Source organism: Salmo salar, chromosome 14, assembly GCF_965601325.2.
Source record: "Salmo salar chromosome 14, fSalSal1, whole genome shotgun sequence".
NCBI lineage: Eukaryota > Metazoa > Chordata > Actinopteri > Salmoniformes > Salmonidae > Salmo > Salmo salar.
In genome coordinates this window covers 93,266,741-93,290,020 of record NC_138304.1, presented here as the reverse complement: position 1 = coordinate 93,290,020, position 23,280 = coordinate 93,266,741, and the positions used below count along the sequence as shown (strand labels likewise).

General features: G+C 46.1%; 1 protein-coding gene across 1 annotated transcript in view; it reads right to left on the bottom strand.

Moving 5' to 3' along the window:
- LOC106570502 (zinc finger protein 385D) overlaps positions 1-22,780 on the bottom strand; it is a 43,956-nt gene extending 21,176 nt beyond the window's left edge. Inside the window, exons 1-2 of the mRNA XM_014142908.3 lie at positions 22,628-22,780; positions 17,240-17,361 (exon numbers count right to left, since the gene is read on the bottom strand). Coding sequence (XP_013998383.2) covers positions 17,240-17,361; positions 22,628-22,637 — 132 coding nt within the window. The 5' untranslated portion in view covers positions 22,638-22,780. The remainder of the gene's footprint in view (positions 1-17,239; positions 17,362-22,627) is intronic.
- Between the last annotated feature and the right edge of the window lie 500 nt (positions 22,781-23,280).

Sequence of the window (23,280 nt, the reverse complement as noted above, 5' to 3'; positions counted from 1 at the left end):
AATCTGTAGCTCAGTTGGTTGAGAATTGTACTTGCAACGCCAGGATAGTGGGTTTGATTCCAGGGACCACCTATATTTAAAATGTACCCAGACATGACTAAGTCGCTTTGTATAAAAGCGTCTGCTAAATGGCATTTAATATTATTATTATATATTCAATGCTCCCTTGACTAGACAGGCTTATTAGCCAGACGTTGTGTCCCAAATGGCACCCTATTCCCTATGTAGTGCACCACTTTTGTGTATGTCACGTCCTGACCAGTAGAGGGAGTATTAGTTATTGTAGTTTGGTCAGGACGTGGCAGAGGGTATTTGTTTTATGTGGTCGGGGGTTATGTGTATTGTAGAGGGGTGTTTTATTTATGTGTTCCGGGGTTTTGGTGTATGTTCTGGTTTTTGTATTCTAGGGTTTTTCTAGTGGTTATATTTCTTTGTGGTCTGTGTCGCTCTCGATCAGGAACAGCTGTTCATCGTTGTTCCTGATTGAGAGTCATATTTAAAGAGCTTGTTTTCAATTGTTTGTTTGTGGGTAGTTGTTTTAGCACTGCTTTTAGTTAGCCTGCTAAACTGTTCCTGTCATTCTTTGTTTATTGTTTTTTCGTGTTCACTTTAATAAATAAGTATGAGTATTCACGTACCCGCTGCGCATTGGTCTCATCTATACGACAGCCGTGACAGTGTACTACTTTTGACCAGATTCTGCCAGACACAAAAAATAATGCTTTTGTTCCTTATAACAGGGCGCAGGGTGACCAACTTCTACCTTCAACAGTGAGCAAGTGTTAAAATGGGGTTAGTTTTAGGGTTGATCAAGAGGTCACGGTTGAGAAAAATCTTATCGCTCCATAACTGATTACATGGTACATGGTACCTTTCAACAGTAAATACCCCTAAACACCTCAAAGTGCACTTAAAAGGTGGGCAGGTCCAACATCCCTTACTGGACACCTCTCTAAATGGTGACAGTCATTATTGTCCACGGAGATGGGCTTTGAAAACTCTGGGTTGAGACGAGCATCTCCAAGTTCACCTTGACAAGTTCAAAAATAAACTCTTGAACTTTGCCAAAAAGCACTTTAATTTCATGGTAACCCTACAGGTGGAATAGTAGTGAATGAGGCTGTTGATTCTACTGACTCTCTTGATTCTACTGCTTCTACTGACATCTGAATCAGGTGTGTTATTGTAGAGCTGGAGCAAAAGCCTGCACACTCAGTAACTCTCAAGGAGGTAAATTGACCACCACTTCTCTAGAGGAATACAATTCACGACTTGACAAGATCACATTCACAACACATAACATTTAATCTAAATCTGACCTCTTATAGTTAAATAAAATAGTTTTTATTTTGTTTATTAACCAACTTTGTCTCCCTCTACCTGTGGTCACTGGGAAGCATTGTACCGTGACTTAAAGGGATACTTCAGAATTTTGGCAATTAGGTCCTTTATTTACTTCAACAGAGTCAGATGAACTAGTGGATACCATTTTTATGTCTCTGTGTCCAGTTAGAGGTAGTTTTGTGAGCTAATGCTAAATAGCATTAGCGCAATGACTTGATGTCTATGAGTTTCTGCTAGCATGCTCACATAATCTAATTTAAAAGTATGTATTAAGGTATCTGTAATATAACAAATATGGCAAAAATGAATGTAGACATAAATAAATACATTTCTACAGCTTACAAAATATTTTATACAATGGTGAGGGAGTGCCAAGATGGAGGCTCGGGTAGCTTCAACACAACGCCCCCCCCCCCCCCCCCCCAACAACCCTTCAGCTCCATTTTTACTGGAGGCAAGCTGAAGTTCGGGAGCCAAAAACTACACCCCTTCGTCATTGATTGGTCAACGGTAGGGATTGTTTTTACTCATTTTTCAAGAAAAGGTATTTTAAGGGAGTATGCGAGCACATTCATTCGGTTAGGCTAGCCAAGTTCAGCTAGGTGCCAGCAGAACTGAAACAGGCTGATGCCTTAACCCTTCAGCACCCTTAAACCCTTATATCACCCTCTGACCCCTCTCTGAGCCGGCACTCCACATTCCAACCCCAACCCACACTCTATTTGCTCCACTATGAACCCTCTCCACTTCTTTACCCTCTCTATCCTTCTTTCTCACCTCCTCTGTCTTTGTCTGATCAAAGTCACCTTCAGGTCTCTCCAAGGAGCTGTTGTCTCAGACACTCTCCTCTGAGTGTGATGGACTGTCTACCACCTGTGGTTACTGCACTGTATCACTCTCTATCTCTTATTAAGGCATCTGCATGCTTCCCATCCGAAACAGTTTCTTGCATATATTATGACAACATTTTCTGACGTTTTTGTTCGTTTTGGTCTTCAGACAGGTTTTTTTTGGCTGTTCGTGCACACCCCCAAAAAATGAGCGAGGCAAGCCAGATTTCGGTAGCCAAGCCTACACCGTCAGTCATTTCTCCATTGGTCAACCGTAGGTATTCTTCAATTAAGTGTTTATTGTCATTCAACGATAGATGACTCGTTTTCATGCACATTTTTCCACTTGAGAAATACTGCACCAAACATGTTAGTTAGATGTAAAATTGCATTACTAAGATCTCCTCGGCAAAAACGTCAAAATTAATGAGCTATCATAGATTAATTCTGACTATTTTTAAGATGTATATACTGGCTATGGTGTCTCAAGATGGACAAACATTACTATTGCTGCTTTTTCTCTCTCTCTTTCTCTTCCTGCATTTCTCTCGCTTTCTCCTCTACACTGTCAATTTCTCTCCTTCTCTCTCTCTCTGTCTGTATATCTGTTTGTATGTATCTTCCTCTTTTCACACTTACAAATCTCACCTCTCAATCTCTCCATCCCTCATATAATCTGTCTTTGTCTATTTATTGTTCTGTAGGAGAGAGAGTTATGGGCTATGTGTCAGTAGATGGAAACACATCATACATAGTGTAAATACTGCTGTACTGGAGCTCACACTTCCTGGTCCCTTTCTGAGGGAGGTGACAGACAGAGTTATGAGTTAGAGAAGATCATGGTCATTACAGTCATTAGCATGAGTTATGTCTGTGTACTACGGGAATCTGGACAGAGAAGTGAGTATAGCTCCAGTTCAATCTGAGTACATTCAGAAGGTTAACTGTTCAACTGTACGGTGATTGTTCTTGACTGTTTCACATCCCTTGACTGTTATTGCATCTCTTGATTATTATTACAACTCTTGACTGTTATTACAACTCTTGACTGTTATTACAACTCTTGATTGTTATTACAACTCTTGACTGTTATTACAACTCTTGACTGTTATTGCATCTCTTGACTGTTATTACAACTCTTGACTGTTATTACAACTCTTGACTGTTATTACAACTCTTGACTGTTATTACAACTCTTGATTGTTATTACAACTCTTGACTGTTATTACAACTCTTGACTGTTATTACAACTCTTGACTGTTATTGCATCTCTTGACTGTTATTACAACTCTTGACTGTTATTACAACTCTTGACTGTTATTACAACTCTTGACTGTTATTACATCTCTTGACTGTTATTACAACTCTTGATTGTTATTACAACTCTTGACTGTTATTACAACTCTTGATTGTTATTACAACTCTTGACTGTTATTACAACTCTTGACTGTTATTACAACTCTTGACTGTTATTGCATCTCTTGACTGTTATTACAACTCTTGACTGTTATTACAACTCTTGACTGTTATTACATCTCTTGACTGTTATTACAACTCTTGATTGTTATTACAACTCTTGACTGTTATTACAACTCTTGATTGTTATTACAACTCTTGACTGTTATTACAACTCTTGATTGTTATTACAACTCTTGACTGTTATTACAACTCTTGACTGTTATTACAACTCTTGACTGTTATTACAACTCTTGACTGTTATTACAACTCTTGACTGTTATTACAACTCTTGACTGTTATTACAACTCTTGACTGCTGTTACATTGTAATAACTTGTCTGTTATTAGATGGCGTAGACCTGAAATGAAATGAATGGGTGAGTGTTTGTTTAACTCTTTCAACTCACTAAGAGGCCAATTAGAATAGTGAGACACCCGTCTCTCCCGTTCCCAAAGAAACACTACACAACACGCCAAACAACCCATCAATCCCTCCCCATTAGACATGCTGCTTGGCACACAACATACACATTCCTGTAACCATGACAACCCACATGTCGACAACAAACAAAAAGTCATGTTGGAGATGGTGTGTGTGTTTACAGACTCCTGGGCAAATTCTAACAGTAACACAAAACACAGTAGTGTGTGCGCACGCACGTATGCACACATGTGCGCACGTCCACACACACACACACACACACACACACACACACACACACACACACACACACACACACACACACACACACACACACACACACACACACACCCCCCCCCCCCCCCCCCCCCCCGCCAGAGTTCAGTTCAGCTGTACACACTTACGCAACTGAAACACCCACAGGTTCAAATCATCCGTGCTGCGTTCGAGAGAGGGGGCGGATTCCCATTACCCTAGCCAGGTCTCATTAACATTCTGGCAAAACCTACCTACCACAATCATCATATCAACACCACCATATAGACAGACAGACAGACAGACAGACAGACAGACAGACAGACAGACAGACAGACAGACAGACAGACAGACAGACAGACAGACGACAGACAGACAGACAGACAGACAGACAGACAGACAGACAGACAGACAGACAGACAGACAGACAGACAGACAGACAGACAGGGGGTGGGAGAGAGAGGGAGGGGAGAAAAGGTAAGAGGGTTGATGGATGGAGAGAAAGAGAGAGAGAGAAACTGAGAGTAAGAGAGAAACCATGAGAAGGACATGGAAGGAGTGAGAGGGGGACATGGAGGGAGTGAGAGGGGGACATGGAGGGAGTGAGAGGGGGACATGGAGGGAGTGAGAGGGGACATGGAGGGAGTGAGAGGGGGACATGGAGGGAGTGAGAGGGGGACATGGAAGGAGTGAGAGGGGGACATGGAGGGAGTGAGAGGGGGACATGGAGGGAGTGAGAGGGGGACATGGAGGGAGTGAGAGGGGACATGGAGGGAGTGAGAGGGGACATGGAGGGAGTGAGAGGGGGACATGGAGGGAGTGAGAGGGGGACATGGAGGGAGTGAGAGGGGACATGGAGGGAGAGAGGGATATGTAGGAAGTGAGAGGGGGACATGGAGGGAGTGAGAGGGGACATGGAGGGAGAGAGGGATATGTAGGAAGTGGGAGGGGACATGGAGGGAGAGAGGGATATGTAGGAAGTGGGAGGGGACATGGAGGGAGAGAGGGATATGTAGGAAGTGGGAGGGGACATGGAGGGAGAGAGGGATATGTAGGAAGTGGGAGGGGACATGGAGGGAGAGAGGGATATGTAGGAAGTGGGAGGGGACATGGAGGGAGAGAGGGATATGTAGGAAGTGGGAGGGGACATGGAGGGAGAGAGGGATATGTAGGAAGTGGGAGGGGACATGGAGGGAGAGAGGGATATGTAGGAAGTGGGAGGGGACATGGAGGGAGAGAGGGATATGTAGGAAGTGGGAGGGGACATGGAGGGAGAGAGGGATATGTAGGAAGTGGGAGGGGACATGGAGGGAGAGAGGGATATGTAGGAAGTGGGAGGGGACATGGAGGGAGAGAGGGATATGTAGGAAGTGGGAGGGGACATGGAGGGAGAGAGGGATATGTAGGAAGTGGGAGGGGACATGGAGGGAGAGAGGGATATGTAGGAAGTGGGAGGGGACATGGAGGGAGAGAGGGATATGTAGGAAGTGGGAGGGCAAACACGTGCATAATGTTTTTGTATGGGTGTTATGAGTTTAAAGTTTGGGGAAGCTACCATTTCTACCGACCTGTGTGCCAGTTATGACTATTTTTGTATGAGCATTTTGTTTATATTTTCATAATAAAGTTTAAGTTTCTCAAAATCACTGTCACGTGGTTAATCTTAAAAAGCTGAACACATGTCTTAAGTAAAAATTCAACTAATGTGTCACGCCCTGACCAGGTGAACTCTTCTATTTTAGTCAGGGTGTGGCATTTCTATAGTTTATTTTCTATGTTTTTGGTATAGCCTTGCTTTGGGGCGTATTTCTATGTTGGGTTCTGTTGATTCCCAATCAGAGACAGCTGTCACTAGTTGCCTCTAATTGGGGAATCATATTTAAGTTCCTTTTCCCCCCACGATGTTTGTGGGTTGTTGTCTCTTTTTGTTGGAGCAGTAGCGATACGTTTATTCTCTGTTTTGACCGTGTAATTTCAGTCTGTAATAAATAACATGAGTTCGCTCCCAGCTGCGCCTTCGTCCACTTCTTCCTTCCTGCACGACGATCGTTACAGAACAACCCACCAAACCAGGACCAAGCAGCGGGAGGAAAAGGAGCGCGAGAGATGGGCTCACGAGGGGAAGGAGTTCTGGACCTGGGAGGAGATCATGTCGGGGAAAGGACCCTGGCGGAAGGATTCCCAGGTCGAGGAGGTGATGCCAGCCGGTGGAAGGAGTCGCAGGCGGCGGTCGAGGAGGCCCGGAAGACACCCCAAATAAAAATTTTTGGGGGGGCTAATGGGGTGGTCTGGAAGGGCAGAGGAAGAGCCCAGACCACTGCTCTCGTGGGGGATAACGGCGAAGGAGGAGGCAGAGATGTGGCAGGTCCTGGAGGACCTGCGTAGGGACAGCGTGGAGGAAGAGCCTTGGGTGGCAGAGGTGCGCACGGTATCGCCAGTGCGCCTGCACAGCCCAGTGCGCTCTGTGCCAGCGCCCCACATTTGCCGGGCTAGGGGGAGTGTTCAGCGAGGACGTGTTGTGCCGGCTCAGCGCTCCTGGCCTCCGGTGCCCCTTCTCGGTCCGATGTATCCTGCGCCGAGGATGCGCACTGTGTCGCCGGTGTGCGGCCCCAGTCCAGTCCGGCCCGTCCCTGCTCCCCGCACCAGGTTAGTGGTGCGTGTCCCCAGTCCGGTCCGGCCCGTCCCTGCTCCCCGCACCAAGCCAGTGGTGTGTGCCCCCAGTCCAGTCCGGCCCGTCCCTGCTCCCCGCACCAGGTTAGTGGTGCGTGTCCCCAGTCCTGTCCGGCCCGTCCCTGCTCCCCGCACCAGGTTAGTGGTGCGTGTCCCCAGTCCTGTCCGGCCCATCCCTGCTCCCCGCACCAAGCCAGTGGTGCGTGTCCCCAGTCCTGTCCGGCCCATCCCTGCTCCCCGCACCAGGTTAGTGGTGCGCGTCCCCAGTCCAGTCCGGCCCGTCCCTGCTCCCCGCACCAAGCCAGTGGTGTGTGCCCCCAGTCCAGTCCGGCCCGTCCCTGCTCCCCGCACCAGGTTAGTGGTGCGTGTCCCCAGTCCTGTCCGGCCCGTCCCTGCTCCCCGCACCAGGTTAGTGGTGCGTGTCCACAGTCCTGTCCGGCCCATCCCTGCTCCCCGCACCAAGCCAGTGGTGCGTGTCCCCAGTCCTGTCCGGCCCATCCCTGCTCCCCGCACCAGGTTAGTGGTGCGCGTCCCCAGTCCAGTCCGGCCCGTCCCTGCTCCCCTCACCAAGCCAGTGGTGTGTGCCCCCAGTCCAGTCCGGCCCGTCCCTGCTCCCCGCACCAGGTTAGTGGTGCGTGTCCCCAGTCCTGTCCGGCCCGTCCCTGCTCCCCGCACCAGGTTAGTGGTGCGCGTCTCCAGTCCGGCCCGTCCCTGCTCCCCGCACCAGGTTGGTGGTGCGTGTCCCCGGTCCTGTCCGGCCCGTCCCTGTTCCCCGCACCAGGCCCACGGTGCGTGTCCACAGTCCGGCACGGCCTGTGTCCGGTCCACCGGTGACCAGTCCTGTTCCGGTCGGCGGCTCCGCTCCGGAGCCTGAGCATGCCGCTCCACCGTGGTCCAGTCCGGGCCAGAGGGGTAGGGCTAGGGTGGAGGCAGGGGGAGAAACACGCCCGGGGCCAGAGCCTCCACCGAGGGTGAGGCGCCCACCCGGGTCCCCCCCCTAATAGACTTTAGGTTGGTGCGCCGGGAGTACGCACCGTTGGAGGGGGGGTACTGTCACGCCCTGACCAGGTGAACTCTTCTATTTTGGTCAGGGTGTGGCATTTCTATAGTTTATTTTCTATGTTTTTGGTATAGCCTTGCTTTGGGGCGTATTTCTATGTTGGGTTCTGTCGATTCCCAATCAGAGACAGCTGTCACTAGTTGCCTCTGATTGGGAAATCATATTTAAGTTCCTTTTCCCCCCCACGATGTTTGTGGGTTGTTGTCTCTTTTTGTTGGAGCAGTAGCGATACGTTTATTCTCTGTTTTGACCGTGTTATTTCAGTCTGTAATAAATAACATGAGTTCGCTCCCAGCTGCGCCTTGGTCCACTTCTTCCTTCCTGCACGACGATCGTTACATAATGCAATAGAATCAGTGCAATGTATACGCCGGGAGCCAGGAAACCAGTGCAGAAGGTGAGTTTAATAAAGAACCGGTGCAGAAGGTGAGTTTAATAAAGAACCGGTGCAGAAGGTGAGTTTAATAAAGAACTGGTGCAGAAGGTGAGTTTAATAAAGAACTGGTGCAGAAGGTGAGTTTAATATAGAACCGGTGCAGAAGGTGAGTTTATTATAGAACCGGTGCAGAAGGTGAGTTTATTATAGAACCGGTGCAGAAGGTGAGTTTAATAAAGAACCGGTGCAGAAGGTGAGTTTAATAAAGAACCGGTGCAGAAGGTGAGTTTAATAAAGAACCGGTGCAGAAGGTGAGTTTAATAAAGAACCGGTGCAGAAGGTGAGTTTAATAAAGAACCGGTGCAGAAGGTGAGTTTAATATAGAACCGGTGCAGAAGGTGAGTTTAATAAAGAACCGGTGCAGAAGGTGAGTTTAATATAGAACCGGTGCAGAAGGTGAGTTTAACATAGAACCGGTGCAGAAGGTGAGTTTAATAAAGAACCGGTGCAGAAGGTGAGTTTAATATAGAACCGGTGCAGAAGGTGAGTTTAATATAGAACCGGTGCAGAAGGTGAGTTTAATAAAGAACCGGTGCAGAAGGTGAGTTTAATAAAGAACCGGTGCAGAAGGTGAGTTTAATATAGAACCGGTGCAGAACGTAAGTTTAATAAAGAACCGATGCAGATGAACAAACACGAGGCGCGTACTGAACGTGAGAGAAAACAATAACACCTAGTGACTGAAGGCCAAATAAAGGGGGAGTAATCAAGGAGGCAATGACGACCAGGTGTGCGTAATAATGAAGCCATGGCCAGTGGTTAGTAGACTGGTGACATCAAATGCCAGGAGGGACGGAGGGAGCAGGAGTCGTTGTGACAATCAGCCTCGGTCATATGGACACATTGATACACTGTGATCCATTGGCGGCTAAAGAAATGAGCACATCGAACTCAGACATATCCTATAGGCCAATGCAGCAGCAGGCCTTTAACTTCCATCGTCAACTTAGTAAAATACATAGGCCTAAAGCCGAGAAATAAAAACAGTAGAAAATATCCTGATGAAAATTCAGATTCTTTCAATCGCATTAATCTCTCTACGCAGCCAGTCGGCCGCCTTTCTATCGGTGTTGACTTGAGCTATCACTAGTGAAGTGCAACAAGGCTATCAAATAAATCAACTGGGTCCAGCTGAAGCTGTTGCTAGCGAACTTGCAACATTGTATCAACTAGTCCAGGGGTTCCCAAACGTTTTCACTCAGACCCCCATTGCAGCAAAAGGTTATTTCTTGCAATTCCACACATTTTGTCATGGGGTGTACAGAACATATTGCTGTTCTATAGCCCATTGTCTTGCAATTCTATACATTTTGACATGACTACTGTGTATTCATTTGATATTTGAGTGGCTCGAACATTACTACAACATACAGTGCATTCGGTAAGTATTCAGACCTCTTGACTTTTTCTACATTTTGTTGCGTTACAGTCTTATTCTACAATGGATTAAATAGTTTTTTCCCCCTCATCAATCTACTCACAATACCGCATAATGACAAAGCAAAAACAGGTTTTTACAAATTTGGCCAAAAAATACATCACATAAGTATTCAGACCCTTTAATAAGTACTTTGTTGAAGCACATTTCGCAGTGATTACAGCCTTGAGTCTTCTTGGGTATGATGCTACAAGCTTGGCACACTTGTATTTGGAGAGTTTCTCCCATTCTTCTCTACAGATCCTCTCAAGCTCTGTCAGGTTGGATGGGGAGCGTTGCTGCACAGCTATTTTCAGGTTTCTCCAGAGATGTTCGATCGGGTTCAAGTCCAGGCTCTGGCTGGGCAACTCAAGGACATTCAGAGACTTGTCCCGAGCCACTCCTGCGTTGTCTTGGCTGTGTGCTTAGGGTCGTTGTCCTGATGGAAGGTGAACCTTCGCCCCAATCTGAGGCCCTGAGCACTCTGGAACAGGTTTTCATCAAGGATCTCTCTGCACTTTTCTCCGTTCATCTTTCCCTCGATACTGACTAGTCTCCCAGTCCCTGCCGCTGAAAAACATCCCACAGCATGATGCTGCCACCACCATGCTTCACCGTAGGGATGGTGCCAGGTTTCCTCCAGACATGATGCTTGGCATTCAGGCCAAAGAGTTCAATCTTGGTTTCATCAGAGCAGAGAATCTTGTTTCTCATGGTCTGAGAGTCTTTAGGTGCCTTTTGGCAAACTCGAAGCGGGCTGTCATGTGCCCTTTACTGAGGAGTGGCTTCTGTCTGGCCACTCTAACCTAAAGGCCTGACTGGTGGTGTGCTGCAGAGATGGTTGCCATTCTGGAAGGTTCTCCCATTTCCACAGAGGAACTGTGGAGCTTTGTCAGAGTTACCATCGGGTTCTTGGTCACCTCCCTGACCAAGGCCTTTCTCCCCCGATTGCTTAGATTGGCTGGGCAGCCACCTCTAGGAAGAGTCTTGGTGGTTCCAAACTTATTCCATTTAAGAATGATGGAGGCCACTGTGTTCTTTGGGACCTTTTTTGGTACCTTTCACCAGATCTCTGCCTCAGCACAATCCTGTCTCGGAGTTCTATGGGCTATTCCTTTGACCTCATGGCTTGGTTTTTGCTCTGACATGCACTGTCAACTGTGGGACCTTAAATAGACAGGTGTGTGCTTTTCCAAATCATGTTCAATCAATTGAATTTACCACATGTGGACTCCAATCAAGTTGTAGAAACATCTCAAGTATGATCAATGGAAACAGGATGCTGCTGAGCTCAATTTCGAGTCTCAGAGCAAAGGCTCTGAATACGTAAATAAGGTATTTCAGTTTTTTATTTGTAACACATTTGCAAACATTTCTAAAAACCTGTTGTTGTCCATTCTACTATTACAACTTTCAAGAGTGAGTTGAAAGCCGGACTGATTTCCTTAACTTTTTTTGGGGGGGGGGGGGGGGGACACTCACACCTCCCCTGCTGACCCTTCGCGCCCCCCCTACTGGCCGCGCCCCACAGTTTGGGAACCACTGAACGAGCCTATTCCGCGTGCCCTAATAGTTTCCCGCCGCCAGTGAGCTCAGTACAGACAGCTGTTTTTTATGACATTTTCGCTGGATATATGGGATGATCATGATATTTTGCTTACACACCTAGGCTTGGTGATTATCGAAGCCGGGTTGTAAAAAAAAAAATAAGTCTTTGTTGACTTATTGTGTGAGGTGAAGAAAGAAATGACTTAGAAGCTCAGGTTATTAGTGGTGGAAGTGGTGAGTTAAGACAATCTGTCACGACTTCCACCGAAGTCGGTCTCTCTCCTTGTTCGGGCGGCGTTCGGCGGTCGACATCACCGGCCTTCTAGCCATCGCCGATCCACTTTTCATTTTCCATTTGTTTTGTCTTTGTTTTACACACCTGGTTTCACTTCCCCAATTACTTGTTCATTATTTACCCTCTGTTCCCCCATGTTTTTTGTGAGTGATTGTTTGTATGTAAGACGGTCCGTTATGTGGGCTTGCTTTATTGTATTGTACTTGCCTATTTTGAGTAAATGACGTTTATTTACTCATATCTGCTGTCCTGCGCATGACTCCTCTACACAAGCTACACACAGACCACATTACACAATCAGAAATCAGACATCCCCAAATGGGAAGATTTCTACATTATCCCGCAGCAGGCCAGGTACTTCTATGCGTGCTCAAGCGCGCTCTCCCTAAACGTTATCAGAACAGAGAAACCAGTCACATTCTCATTGCTCACATGGAGTAGACAATGAAAACATTGACAAAAGTAATTTCTCACAAGTGTAGTAGGTTGTGAAGTCGGCAACCATTTCCATTCCGAGAATGAGAACAGTAAATTACTTTAATTAATACATGCGTGAACAGAAATTAATTAACAGTACATTAATTAGGCCTACTGGTGACATGTGTAATGGGGAATTTATACAAAAATAAACAGTCAAAGGGCAAACAATTCACACAAACAAATGAATGCGCAAGAATTGTCAGGAGACAGCGGTTGCAATATGGAGAGTTCAGTGCATGCATTCTGTAGAGAGACCTGGCCTTAAAAACCAAATTGCGGGCTTCCAAATGAAATAGGCATAGGCCTACACACTTGTGATTTGAAACAATCTTCAACTATTTTTTAAAAGAAGCTAAGGATCCTCTGTGCTCTCTAGTGAAAGATTTTTAATGATTTTATTTAGACAGGAGTAATTATATCATTTTGGCAAAAACATCAATTTACTTTAGGGGAAGCCAGCATCCGAACCCTGCACTGGCACCGGCACATGTGGTGTAAAGTGCTTAAGTAAAAATACTTTAAAGTACTACTTAAGTATTTTTTTGGGGTATAAATACTTTACTATTTCTATTTTTGACCACTTTTACTTTTCATTCACTACATTAATAAAGAAAATAATATACTTTTTACTCCATACATTTTCCTTGACACTCAAAATACTCGTTACATTTTGAATACTTAGCAATACAGGAAAATGGTCCAATTCACACACTTATCAAGACAACATCCTTGGTCATCCCTACTGCCTCTAATCTGGCAGAATCACTAAACACAAATAATTTGTTTGTAAATTATGTCTGAGTGTTGGAGTGTGCCCCTGGCTGTCAAAAAATAAATATAAATAATAATAATAATAATAATGTATAGCATTTACTTTTAGTTTTTACTTTCACTCAAGTATGACAATTGAGTACTTTTTCCAGCACTGTACTTAAGTACATTTAAAACCAGATACTTTTAGACTTTTACTCAAGTAGTAATTACTGGGTGACTTTCACTTTTACTTGAGTCATTTTATATTAAGGTATCCCCATAGAAACACATTTGGCTTATTATGGACAGATTTTGGCGAGAATGAGCCCTCTCGCTTTGCCTTTTCTCTCTGGTAAAACTACTGTATCTCACCAGAGAAAGCATCCGAGCGAGCGAAACAGTGCCCCTCTATCTTACTATAGGTAACCCATGTATCTGATGCTGTATGGACAGAAATAGTATGACATGCCATACTATTTTTGTCCAGACAGCATCAGATACATGGTCTACACATACGCAGACGGAGGGGCGCTGTTTAGCTTGCTCGGATGATTTATCTGAGATTGATGCGTCTTTCTACGCGTGTGTTAGTCAAATAGACTACCAATATTTTATTTGGACTGGCAAGGAGGTACAGTTGGGCAGGCCAGGCCCCCTGAGGCCCACCCATAACCCCAGCGCTGTGGGGGACAAGCGGCATGTCTTGCTCTTCATCGTAATCAGAGGGCTGATATAAATACTATGCATGCCAGTCTCTCTTGGCTTAGAGTTGGGGAGAGATTGACTGCATAACTTATTTTTATAAGAAACATTAATGTTTTGAAAATCCCAAATTGTTTGCATAGTCAACTTACACACAGCTCTGACACACACACTTACCCCACCAGACATGCCACCAGGGGTCTTTTCACAGTCCCCAAATCCAGAACAAATTCAAGAAAGCATACAATATTATTCAGACATTATTGCATGGAACTCTGTTCCATCTCATATTGCTCAAATGAACAGCAAACCTGGTTTAAAAAAACAGATAAAGCAACACCTCACAGCACAATGCCTCTCCCATATTTGACCTAGATAGTTTGTGTGTATGTATTGGTATTGATAAGTAGGCTATGTGTGCCTTTTAAAAAATGTATTTTTTAATTGATGTAGTTCTGTCTTTGAGCTGTTCTTGTCTATTAATGTTCTGTATTATGTCATGTTTCATGTTTTGTGTGGACACCAGGATGGGTAGCTGCTGCTTTTGCAACAGCAAATTGGGAACCTAATAAAATACCTCAAAAATCACTAAGGATCTATCATGGTCCAAACACACCAGCACAGTCGTGAAAAGGTCGTCCAGGACCTCTATACAAGGTGGTGTCAGAGGAAGTGTTCAACATTTTCAACGATTCCAGCCACCCAAGTCCTAGACTGTTCTCTTTGCTACCGCACGTGAAGCGGGACCAATGCACCGTCTGGAACCACAGGACCCTGAACAGCTTCTACCTCCAAGCCATACTACTGCTAAATAGTTAGTTAAATAGTTCACCAAATAGCTACCCGGACTATCTGCATTGACCCTTTTTGCACTAACTTTGACTCATCACATACGCTGCTACTACTGTTTACTATCTGTCACTTTATTCCTAAAATCAGCAACAACAAAAAAACGTCCTCTCGCTGTCAACTACGTTTATTTTCAGCAAACTTAACATGTGTAAATATTTGTATGAACATAACAAGATTCAATAACTGAGACATAAACTGAACAAGTTCCACAGACATGTGACTAACAGAAATTGAATAATGTGTCCCTGAACAAAGGGGGGGGGGGGGGGGGGTCAAAAGTAAGTCAGTATCTGGTGTGGCCTCCAGCTGCATTAAGTACTGCGGTGCATCTCCTCCTCATGGACTGCACCAGATTTGCCAGTTCTTGCTGTGAGATGTTATCCCACTCTTCCACCAAGGCACCTGCAAGTTCCGGGACATTTCTTGGGGGAATGGCCCTAGCCCTCACCCTCCGATCCAACAGGTCCCAGACGTGCTCAATGGGGTTGAGATCCGGGCTCTTCGCTGGCCATGACAGAACACTGACATTCCTGTCTTGTAGGAAATCACGCACTGAACGAGCAGTATGGCTGGTGGCATTGTCATGCTGGAGGGTCATGTGAGGATGAGCCTGCAGGAAGGGTACCACATGAGGGAGGAGGATGTCTTCCCTGTAACGCACAGCGTTGAGATTGCCTGCAATGACAACAAGCTCAGTCCGATGATGCTGTGAGACACCGCCCCAGACCATGACAGGCCCTCCACCTCCAAATCGATCCCGCTCCAGAGTACAGGCCTCGGTATAACGCTCATTCCTTCAACGATAAACGCGAATCCAACCATCACCCCTGGTGAGACAAAACCGCGACTCATCGGAGAAGAGCAGTTTTTGCCAGTCCTGTCTGGTCGTGCGATGGTGGGTTTGTGCCCATAGGCGACGTTGTTGCCAGTGATGTCTGGTGAGGACCTGCCTTACAACAGGCCTACAAGCCCTCAGTCCAGCCTCTCTCAGCCTATTGCGGACAGTCTGAGCACTGATGGAGAGATTGTGCATTCCTGCTGTAAGGTGTGATGTTCGGATGTACTGATCCTGTGCAGGTGTTGTTACACGTGGTCTGCCACTGCGAGGATGATCAGCTGTCCGTCCTGTCTCCCTGTAGCGCTGTCTTAGGCATCTCACAGTACGGACATTGCAATTTATTGCCCTGGCAACATCTGCAGTCCTCATGCCTCCTTGCAGCATGCCTAAGGCACGTTCACGCAGATGAGCAGGGACCCTGGGCATCTTTCTTTTGGTGTTCTTCAGAGTCAGTAGAAAGGCCTCTGTAGTGTCCTAAGTTTTCAAAACTGTGACTTTAATTGCCTACCATCTGTAAGCTGTTAGTGTCTTAACGACCGTTCCACAGGTGCATGTTCATTCATTGTTTATGGTTCATTGAACAAGCATGGGAAACAGTGTTTAAACCCTTTACAATGAAGATCTGTGAAGTTATTTGGATTTTTACGAAATATCATTGAAAGACAGGGTCCTGAAAAAGGGCCGCTTCTTTTTTTGCTGAGTTTAGTTATATGTACAGTACATATCTACCTCAATAACCTTGTACCCCTGCACATCAACGCGGTACAGGTACCTCGTGCATATAGCCAAGTCATTGTTTCTCATTGTGTATCTATTATTACTTTTATTATTACGTGTTTTACTTTTCTATTATTTCTCTATTTTTGTTCTCTCTGCATTGTTGGGAAGGGTCCAGTAAGTAAGCATTTCCCTGTTAGTCCACACCTGTTGTTTACGAAGCATGTGACAAATAACATTTGATTTGACTTGAGAAGAAAATCTCGATTTTCAACCAGACGATACAGAGAATCCTACCTACACTGTTTGGCTGTCTATCTCTGAAACTTGTCATGAGGTAGGTTTCCATCCAATTGGCGACAGATTTTCATACGAATATAAAAAGAATCTGCATAAAAACAATATGCACATTTTCCATCAAATTTACTTGTTGCCGATAAAAGGCTGTGCGTGATGACGTAATGCACATAAAAATACTTTTTGCATTAAAATTCCCATGTACCGAATAAAAAAATACTAGTTAAATGGGTTTCCATCTCATTTTCAACTATACTGATGGTTGTCTCACAAAAAATATTGCGTTATACAGCAAGTGTGCCCACTCTGGTATTGTGGGCACCACAAGCTCTATCTGTGTGCTTGGCTAGAGCGTACATGTAGCATACATGAGATTATTATTATGGACAAAAGAGCAAGATTATTTTTAATTGTCAAATGGCAGCCAAGCATCCATCACCATGTCGCCAGAATAAGTCCCTCGATATTTATTGAAAGGAGCATCAAGTTCATCACCGTGCACTTTCACCACCCTGTGAAGTTCATCATAACTTATTACATCTGTAGCCTAATAAACTGCATGCTTTCCTGACGAGTCGTAGTGGGAGGACCACACTCCATATCATCGCGTGACTCCAAGTTAACTTAGAAACGATGGTTATTATATCAATATTTGTGCATAAAAGCATTTACACTGACATTTCTCACATAATACATTTTACAGACACAAAAAGATTTCACCTTGTCTAGCGTGACCTGGACAGAGTTCTAAGAAAAGCTTGGTGCAGAAACAACAGAGTAAAGCTCGCCTCAGGTTGTGTGGAGAAATGTCAAAGCATTGTATAATACCAACTAACTATGGTGATGGTATTGATTGACACTACTCACTCCAGTGAAACCATGGAACAGGCTGAGCGGGAGGAGGGGCTTCAGCTCCATGGATTGGTGGACTCCTCCCACAGGAGGCCCAAGGTCCAATGAAGGCAGGGTAGCGGTCTGACAGACGTTACCTAGGAGACAGTCATCATGTCAATTCTAAACAGATAAATACAGTTTAAAAAGAGGGTGAGGGCGAGGGGCTAATCACACTCACTCACGCACACACATACTGACCCACAGACACACACAGAGTTTGGTTCAAAAAGGTCATTAGTGCATCCTCTGTGATTAGCTCTGTTTGTGTGGGTGAGTTCCTGATTATGGAGAGTTTGTTTTGTTTTGGGATTTCCACTGAGCCTGATTACAGTTTGATAATCATAACAATCACAGCCCCACCCATGTACACCCTGCTGCACAAACATTTGGCCTGATTAACTTAAGTGTGTGTGTGTGTGTGTGTGTCTGAGCAAGAGAGAGAGAGAAAGAGTGCAAACTAAAGAGGACTAGCAAGTACAAGAGCTAATAAGAGAAAGATGAGTGTTAGAGCACAGGCTGATTGTGGGTTTTCTCTCTGTCTGTCCCTACCTCGCTCCCTCCCTCCTCTCTCCATGTCTCTGTCTGTCTCTACCTCGCTACCTCCCTCCTCCCTCCTCTCTCCATGTCTCTGTCTGTCCCTAACTCGCTCCCTCCCTCCTCTCTCCATGTCTCTGTCCCTACCTCGCTACCTCCCTCCTCCCTCCTCTCTCCATGTCTCTGTCTGACCCTACCTCGCTACCTCCCTCCTCCCTCCTCTCTCCATGTCTCTGTCTGTCCCTACCTCGCTCCCTCCCTCCTCTCTCCATGTCTCTGTCTGTCCCTAACTCGCTCCCTCCCTCCTCCCTCCTCTCTCCATGTCTCTGTCTGTCCCTACCTCGCTCCCTCCCTCCTCTCTCCATGTCTCCGTCTGTCCCTACCTCGCTCCCTCCCTCCTCTCTCCATGTCTCTGTCTGTCCCTACCTCGCTCCCTCCCTCCTCTCTCCATGTCTCTGTCTGTCTCTACCTCGCTCCCTCCCTCCTCCCTCCTCTCTCCATGTCTCTGTCTGTCTCTACCTCGCTCCCTCCCTCCCTCCTCTCTCCATGTCTCTGTCTGTCTCTACCTCGCTCCCTCCCCTCCCTCCTCTCTCCATGTCTCTGTCTGTCTCTACCTCGCTCCCTCCCTCCCTCCTCTCTCCATGTCTCTGTCTGTCTCTACCTCGCTCCCTCCCTCCCTCCTCTCTCCATGTCTCTGTCTGTCTCTACCTCGCTCCCTCCCTCCTCCCTCCTCTCTCCATGTCTCTGTCTGTCCCTAACTCGCTCCCTCCGTCCTCTCTCCATGTCTCTGTCTGTCCCTACCTCGCTCCCTCCCTCCTCTCTCCATGTCTCTGTCTGTCTCTACCTCGCTCCCTCCATCCTCTCTCCATGTCTCTGTCTGTCCCTACCTCGCTCCCCTCCCTCCTCTCTCCATGTCTCTGTCTGTCCCTACCTCGCTCCCCCTCTCCATGTCTCTGTCTGACCCTACCTCGCTCCCTCCCTCCTCTCTCCATGTCTCTGTCTGTCTCTACCTCGCTCCCTCCCTCCTCCCTCCTCTCTCCATGTCTCTGTCTGTCCCTACCTCGCTCCCTCCCTCCTCTCTCCATGTCTCTGTCTGTCCCTACCTCGCTCCCTCCCTCCTCTCTCCATGTCTCTGTCTGTCCCTACCTCGCTCCCTCCCTCCTCTCTCCATGTCTCTGTCTGTCTCTACCTCGCTCCCTCCCTCCTTCCTCCTCTCTCCATCTCTCTGTCTGTCCCTAACTCGCTCCCTCCCTCCTCTCTCCATGTCTCTGTCTGTCTCTACCTCGCTCCCTCCCTCCCTCCTCTCTCCATGTCTCTGTCTGTCTCTACCTCGCTCCCTCCCTCCTTCCTCCTCTCTCCATCTCTCTGTCTGTCCCTACCTCGCTCCCTCCGTCCTCTCTCCATGTCTCTGTCTGTCCCTACCTCGCTCCCTCCCTCCTCTCTCCATGTCTCTGTCTCCCCTACCTCGCTCCCTCCGTCCTCTCTCCATGTCTCTGTCTGTCCCTACCTCGCTCCCTCCCTCCTCTCTCCATGTCTCTGTCTGACCCTACCTCGCTCCCTCTCTCCTCCCTCCTCTCTCCATGTCTCTGTCTGTCCCTACCTTGCTCCCTCCCTCCTCTCTCCATGTCTCTGTCTGACCCTACCTCGCTCCCTCTCTCCTCCCTCCTCTCTCCATGTCTCTGTCTGTCCCTACCTTGCTCCCTCCCTCCTCTCTCCATGTCTCTGTCTGTCCCTACCTCGCTCCGTCCCTCCTCCCTCCTCTCTCCATGTCTCTGTCTTCCCTACCTTGCTCCCTCCCTCCTCTCTCCATGTCTCTATCTTCCCTACCTCGCTCCCTCCCTCTTCTCTCCATGTCTCTGTCTGTCCCTACCTCGCTCCCTCCGTCCTCTCTTCTTCTCTTGATCTCTCTGTCTGTCCCTACCTCGCTCCCTCCCTCCTCTCTCCATGTCTCTGTCTGTCTCTACCTCGCTACCTCCCTCCTCTCTCCATGTCTCTGTCTGTCCCTACCTCGCTCCCTCCCTCCTCTCTCCATGTCTCTGTCTGTCCCTACCTCGCTCCCTCCCTCCTCTCTCCTTCTCTTGATGTCGCTGTCTGTCTGTCTGTCTGTCTGTCTGTCTGTCTGTCTGTCTGTCTGTCTGTCTGTCTGTCTGTCTGTCTGTCTGTCTGTCTGTCTGTCTGTCTGTCTGTCTGTCTGTCTGTCTGTCTGTCTGTCTGTCTCCCTCTCAATTCAATTCAATTCAAGGGGCTTTATTAGCATGGGAAACATATGTTAACATTGCCAAAGCAAGTGAAGTAGATAATATACAAAAGTGAAATAAACAATTAAAATGAACGGTAAACATTACACTCATTGAAGTTCCAAAAGAATAATGAATTTCCAAATGTAATAGTATGTGTGTATACAGTGTTGTAACGATGTGCAAATGGTTAAAGTACAAAGGGAAAATAAATAAACATAAATATAGGTTGTATTTACAATGGTGTTTGTTCTTCACTGGTTGCCCTTTTCTTGTGGCAACAGGTCACAAATATTGCTGCTGTGATTGCACACTGTGGTATTTCACCCAGTAGATATGGGAGTCTCCCTCTTTCTCTGTCTTGCTCTGTCTGTCTCTCTTTCTGTCTCTCTTTCTCCCTCTTTGTCTCTCTCTCTGACTCCCTCTCTCTTACTCCCTCTCTCTGACTCCCTCTCTCTAAATCAACTCAAATCAAAAAAATAATATTTGTATTTATATAGCCCTTCGTACATCAGCTGATATCTCAAAGTGATATCTTTCTGTCCCTCTCTCTCTGTCTCGCTCTGTTTGTCTCTCTTTATGTCTGTCTGTCTCTCTTTATGTCTCTCGCTCTGTCCCTCACTGTCTCTTTCGCTCCTTCTGTCTCACACTCTGTGTGATTCTGCAGTCTTCTAATGTAAAATGTATAGATAGTAATATCATTGCCTTTGGCTGAGAGACATGCAGGGAGAACAATGCATCCTACTTTTCCCCCTTCTAAATCCCATTGATCCCTCCCATAGGACTCTGGTCAAAACCAGTGCACTATGTATGGAACAGGGTACGATTTGGGAAGCAGACTGAGAAGGTTTATTATGTAGCACCAGGCATGACAGCACGGAGCAAAGTCACACTTTAGCATCAAATAGAGTTGGAGGCAGAAGCCCTGAGTTGAGCAAACAAGAGCAGTACCATATTTCTGTACTTACAGTGCATTCTGAAAATATTCAGACCTATTGTCATTATGGGGTATTGTGTGTAGTTTGATGAGGAAAAACATGTTTTTAATCCATTTTAGAATAAGGCTGTAACGTAACAAAAGGTGGAGAAGTCAAGGGGTCTGAATACTTTCCGAATGCACTGTATGTGTGTCGTTTTTTTTTTGTGGTGTGGTTTTCAAATACAGTGCCTTTAGAAAGTATTCAGACCCCTTGACGTTTGGGAACCCCTGCTCTATGCTTATGCGAGAGTGAAGTGAGTTCGGAAAACATCATTTATTCTATGAATTTTAGGGGGATTTTACACCGAAATGGTTTGGTGAGGTTTTTCCGAAATCTGGTGTTAACAATCTATCCGCACTCGGGAACGCACTAAACAACGAACCGTGGTACGCTCAAAAAGGGTGGTCTCGTTCCGATTCAATTCGTACTGTGGTCCCGTTCGCTCACGGTGAGAACAGAACGCAGTCCGTACCGAACACAGGAAAATAACCAGTCACGCATTATTATTGGTTGTTTGACTGCGCTAATTGGTTGTTTTGACAGCATTTGATTAAATGCACGCAGCATCATCGTTTGAGATCTCAGAAATATGTGAGTAGTAGCAACGCATTTATGAGCGCATCCGATTCGGATTAATGGGAGAAGGGGGCTATATATAGGCTACTCACATAGCAGATTGCGATATTGAGCTGTTGTTGGATGACCAAAGTGAACTCTGATTCGAACTCCTCAAAACTATGTGTGAAATAGTTTTCACATAGAAACTTTGTGTCCAACTCATAATGGTCGCTGTGGTAGAACGTTTATTTTAATTGGCGATTTTGTGCATTTATCAAAATCCCATCAAGTAGTCTGATTTCAAATGACATGTAAACAAGATTTTTTGGGAATCGTTCTTTTTGCGCATCATAAACGTTTCAAATATTGACAATTATATTAATCTGACTATTCCGTATTATTGTGCGCATACTACTCAGTGCCAGCCGTTTTCCTATTGGTCAGTCAATCGGATCGTTGTGTAACAGCTGCCGCATTACACGACAAAGGCAAAACATTCTGACACTACCAGAACTTTGTCGGAGCCTACATTCTAACGTAGTGGTACTTAATCCGCAGACCTAGACCCTGTCACACTGAACGGTCCAAGACGTCCGATAATCGTTTACGGCCTAAGAATTTTCCCACGACGTGGAAACCAATCTTGTCTGGGGGTTACAATCGGGGCATAAAACGGCTAAAATCGTAGTCTGCAAAAGCATGTATGTATGTACGTTCTAACGGACGTAGACAGATCCACAGACCCCTCCCGATTTCATCGTTGGGGACAACAAAACAAAAAGGTGGACTCAACTTGCCAGGATGGGCAACAGGCTATTTCTGTGACCCATACGTCCTCAGAGCGCGTCCTCAGAGCCGTCCTCAGAGCGCGTCCTCAGAGCGCATCCTTACAGCAGACATTTACATGAAGCATCTAACTGTGCATTTACTGAGCCTTAAATGGTAATTAAACTAACCCGTTTGAGTAGGCAATGTTTTATTTATTTCAGGCTACCTAAATGCATTCTGGTAATTTCCTACTGTACTTGAAGTAAAAATAAGTATCTCCTTACCAAAATACATGCTGGTCTTATCAACAATCAATATTCCTTTTGCATGCAACTTCACCGCCCACTGGTAAAGTCTTTAATCGATTCTAGCTGAGCATGGTGGTATGATGGGTCCTGAATGAGTCTCCTCTCCTCCACAATAGGCTACCACTCACTGCTGAGGTAGGCTACTCTCCCTCCTCTAAACTCCCTCTCTCTCTCTCTAACCTTGTTTACACCTTGAGCTAACATGTGGTCCCAATCACTACCGGATCAAGGTTCGTTTACACATGGAGGTAAAATGTGTCTCTTTTCCATCTACTGTGCTTGCATTGTGACTAGATTTCCTGGTGCCTTCCTGTATACAAATTATTTGACTTTCTTTCAAAATAATATGAATGTATTTATTTTAAGACAATTATTGATGCCATACGCCAATGGTGCAACCTGTCAATGATTTGAGAGGCAGGTATAATAATGATTTAAACGATTTGACCATCCAGATCTGATAAAACTTGATTGATATCCATGTACAATGGGTCCCTGAATACCTCTGGAGGTGGTCAGGAAGATGTCTTTTAGTCGTCTACACCTGCCTGAAAATGTGGGCACAATCAGAATGTAAACAAGATCAGGAAAAATGATAAATGTTAGAACCAGGTGTAAACATGGCTTCT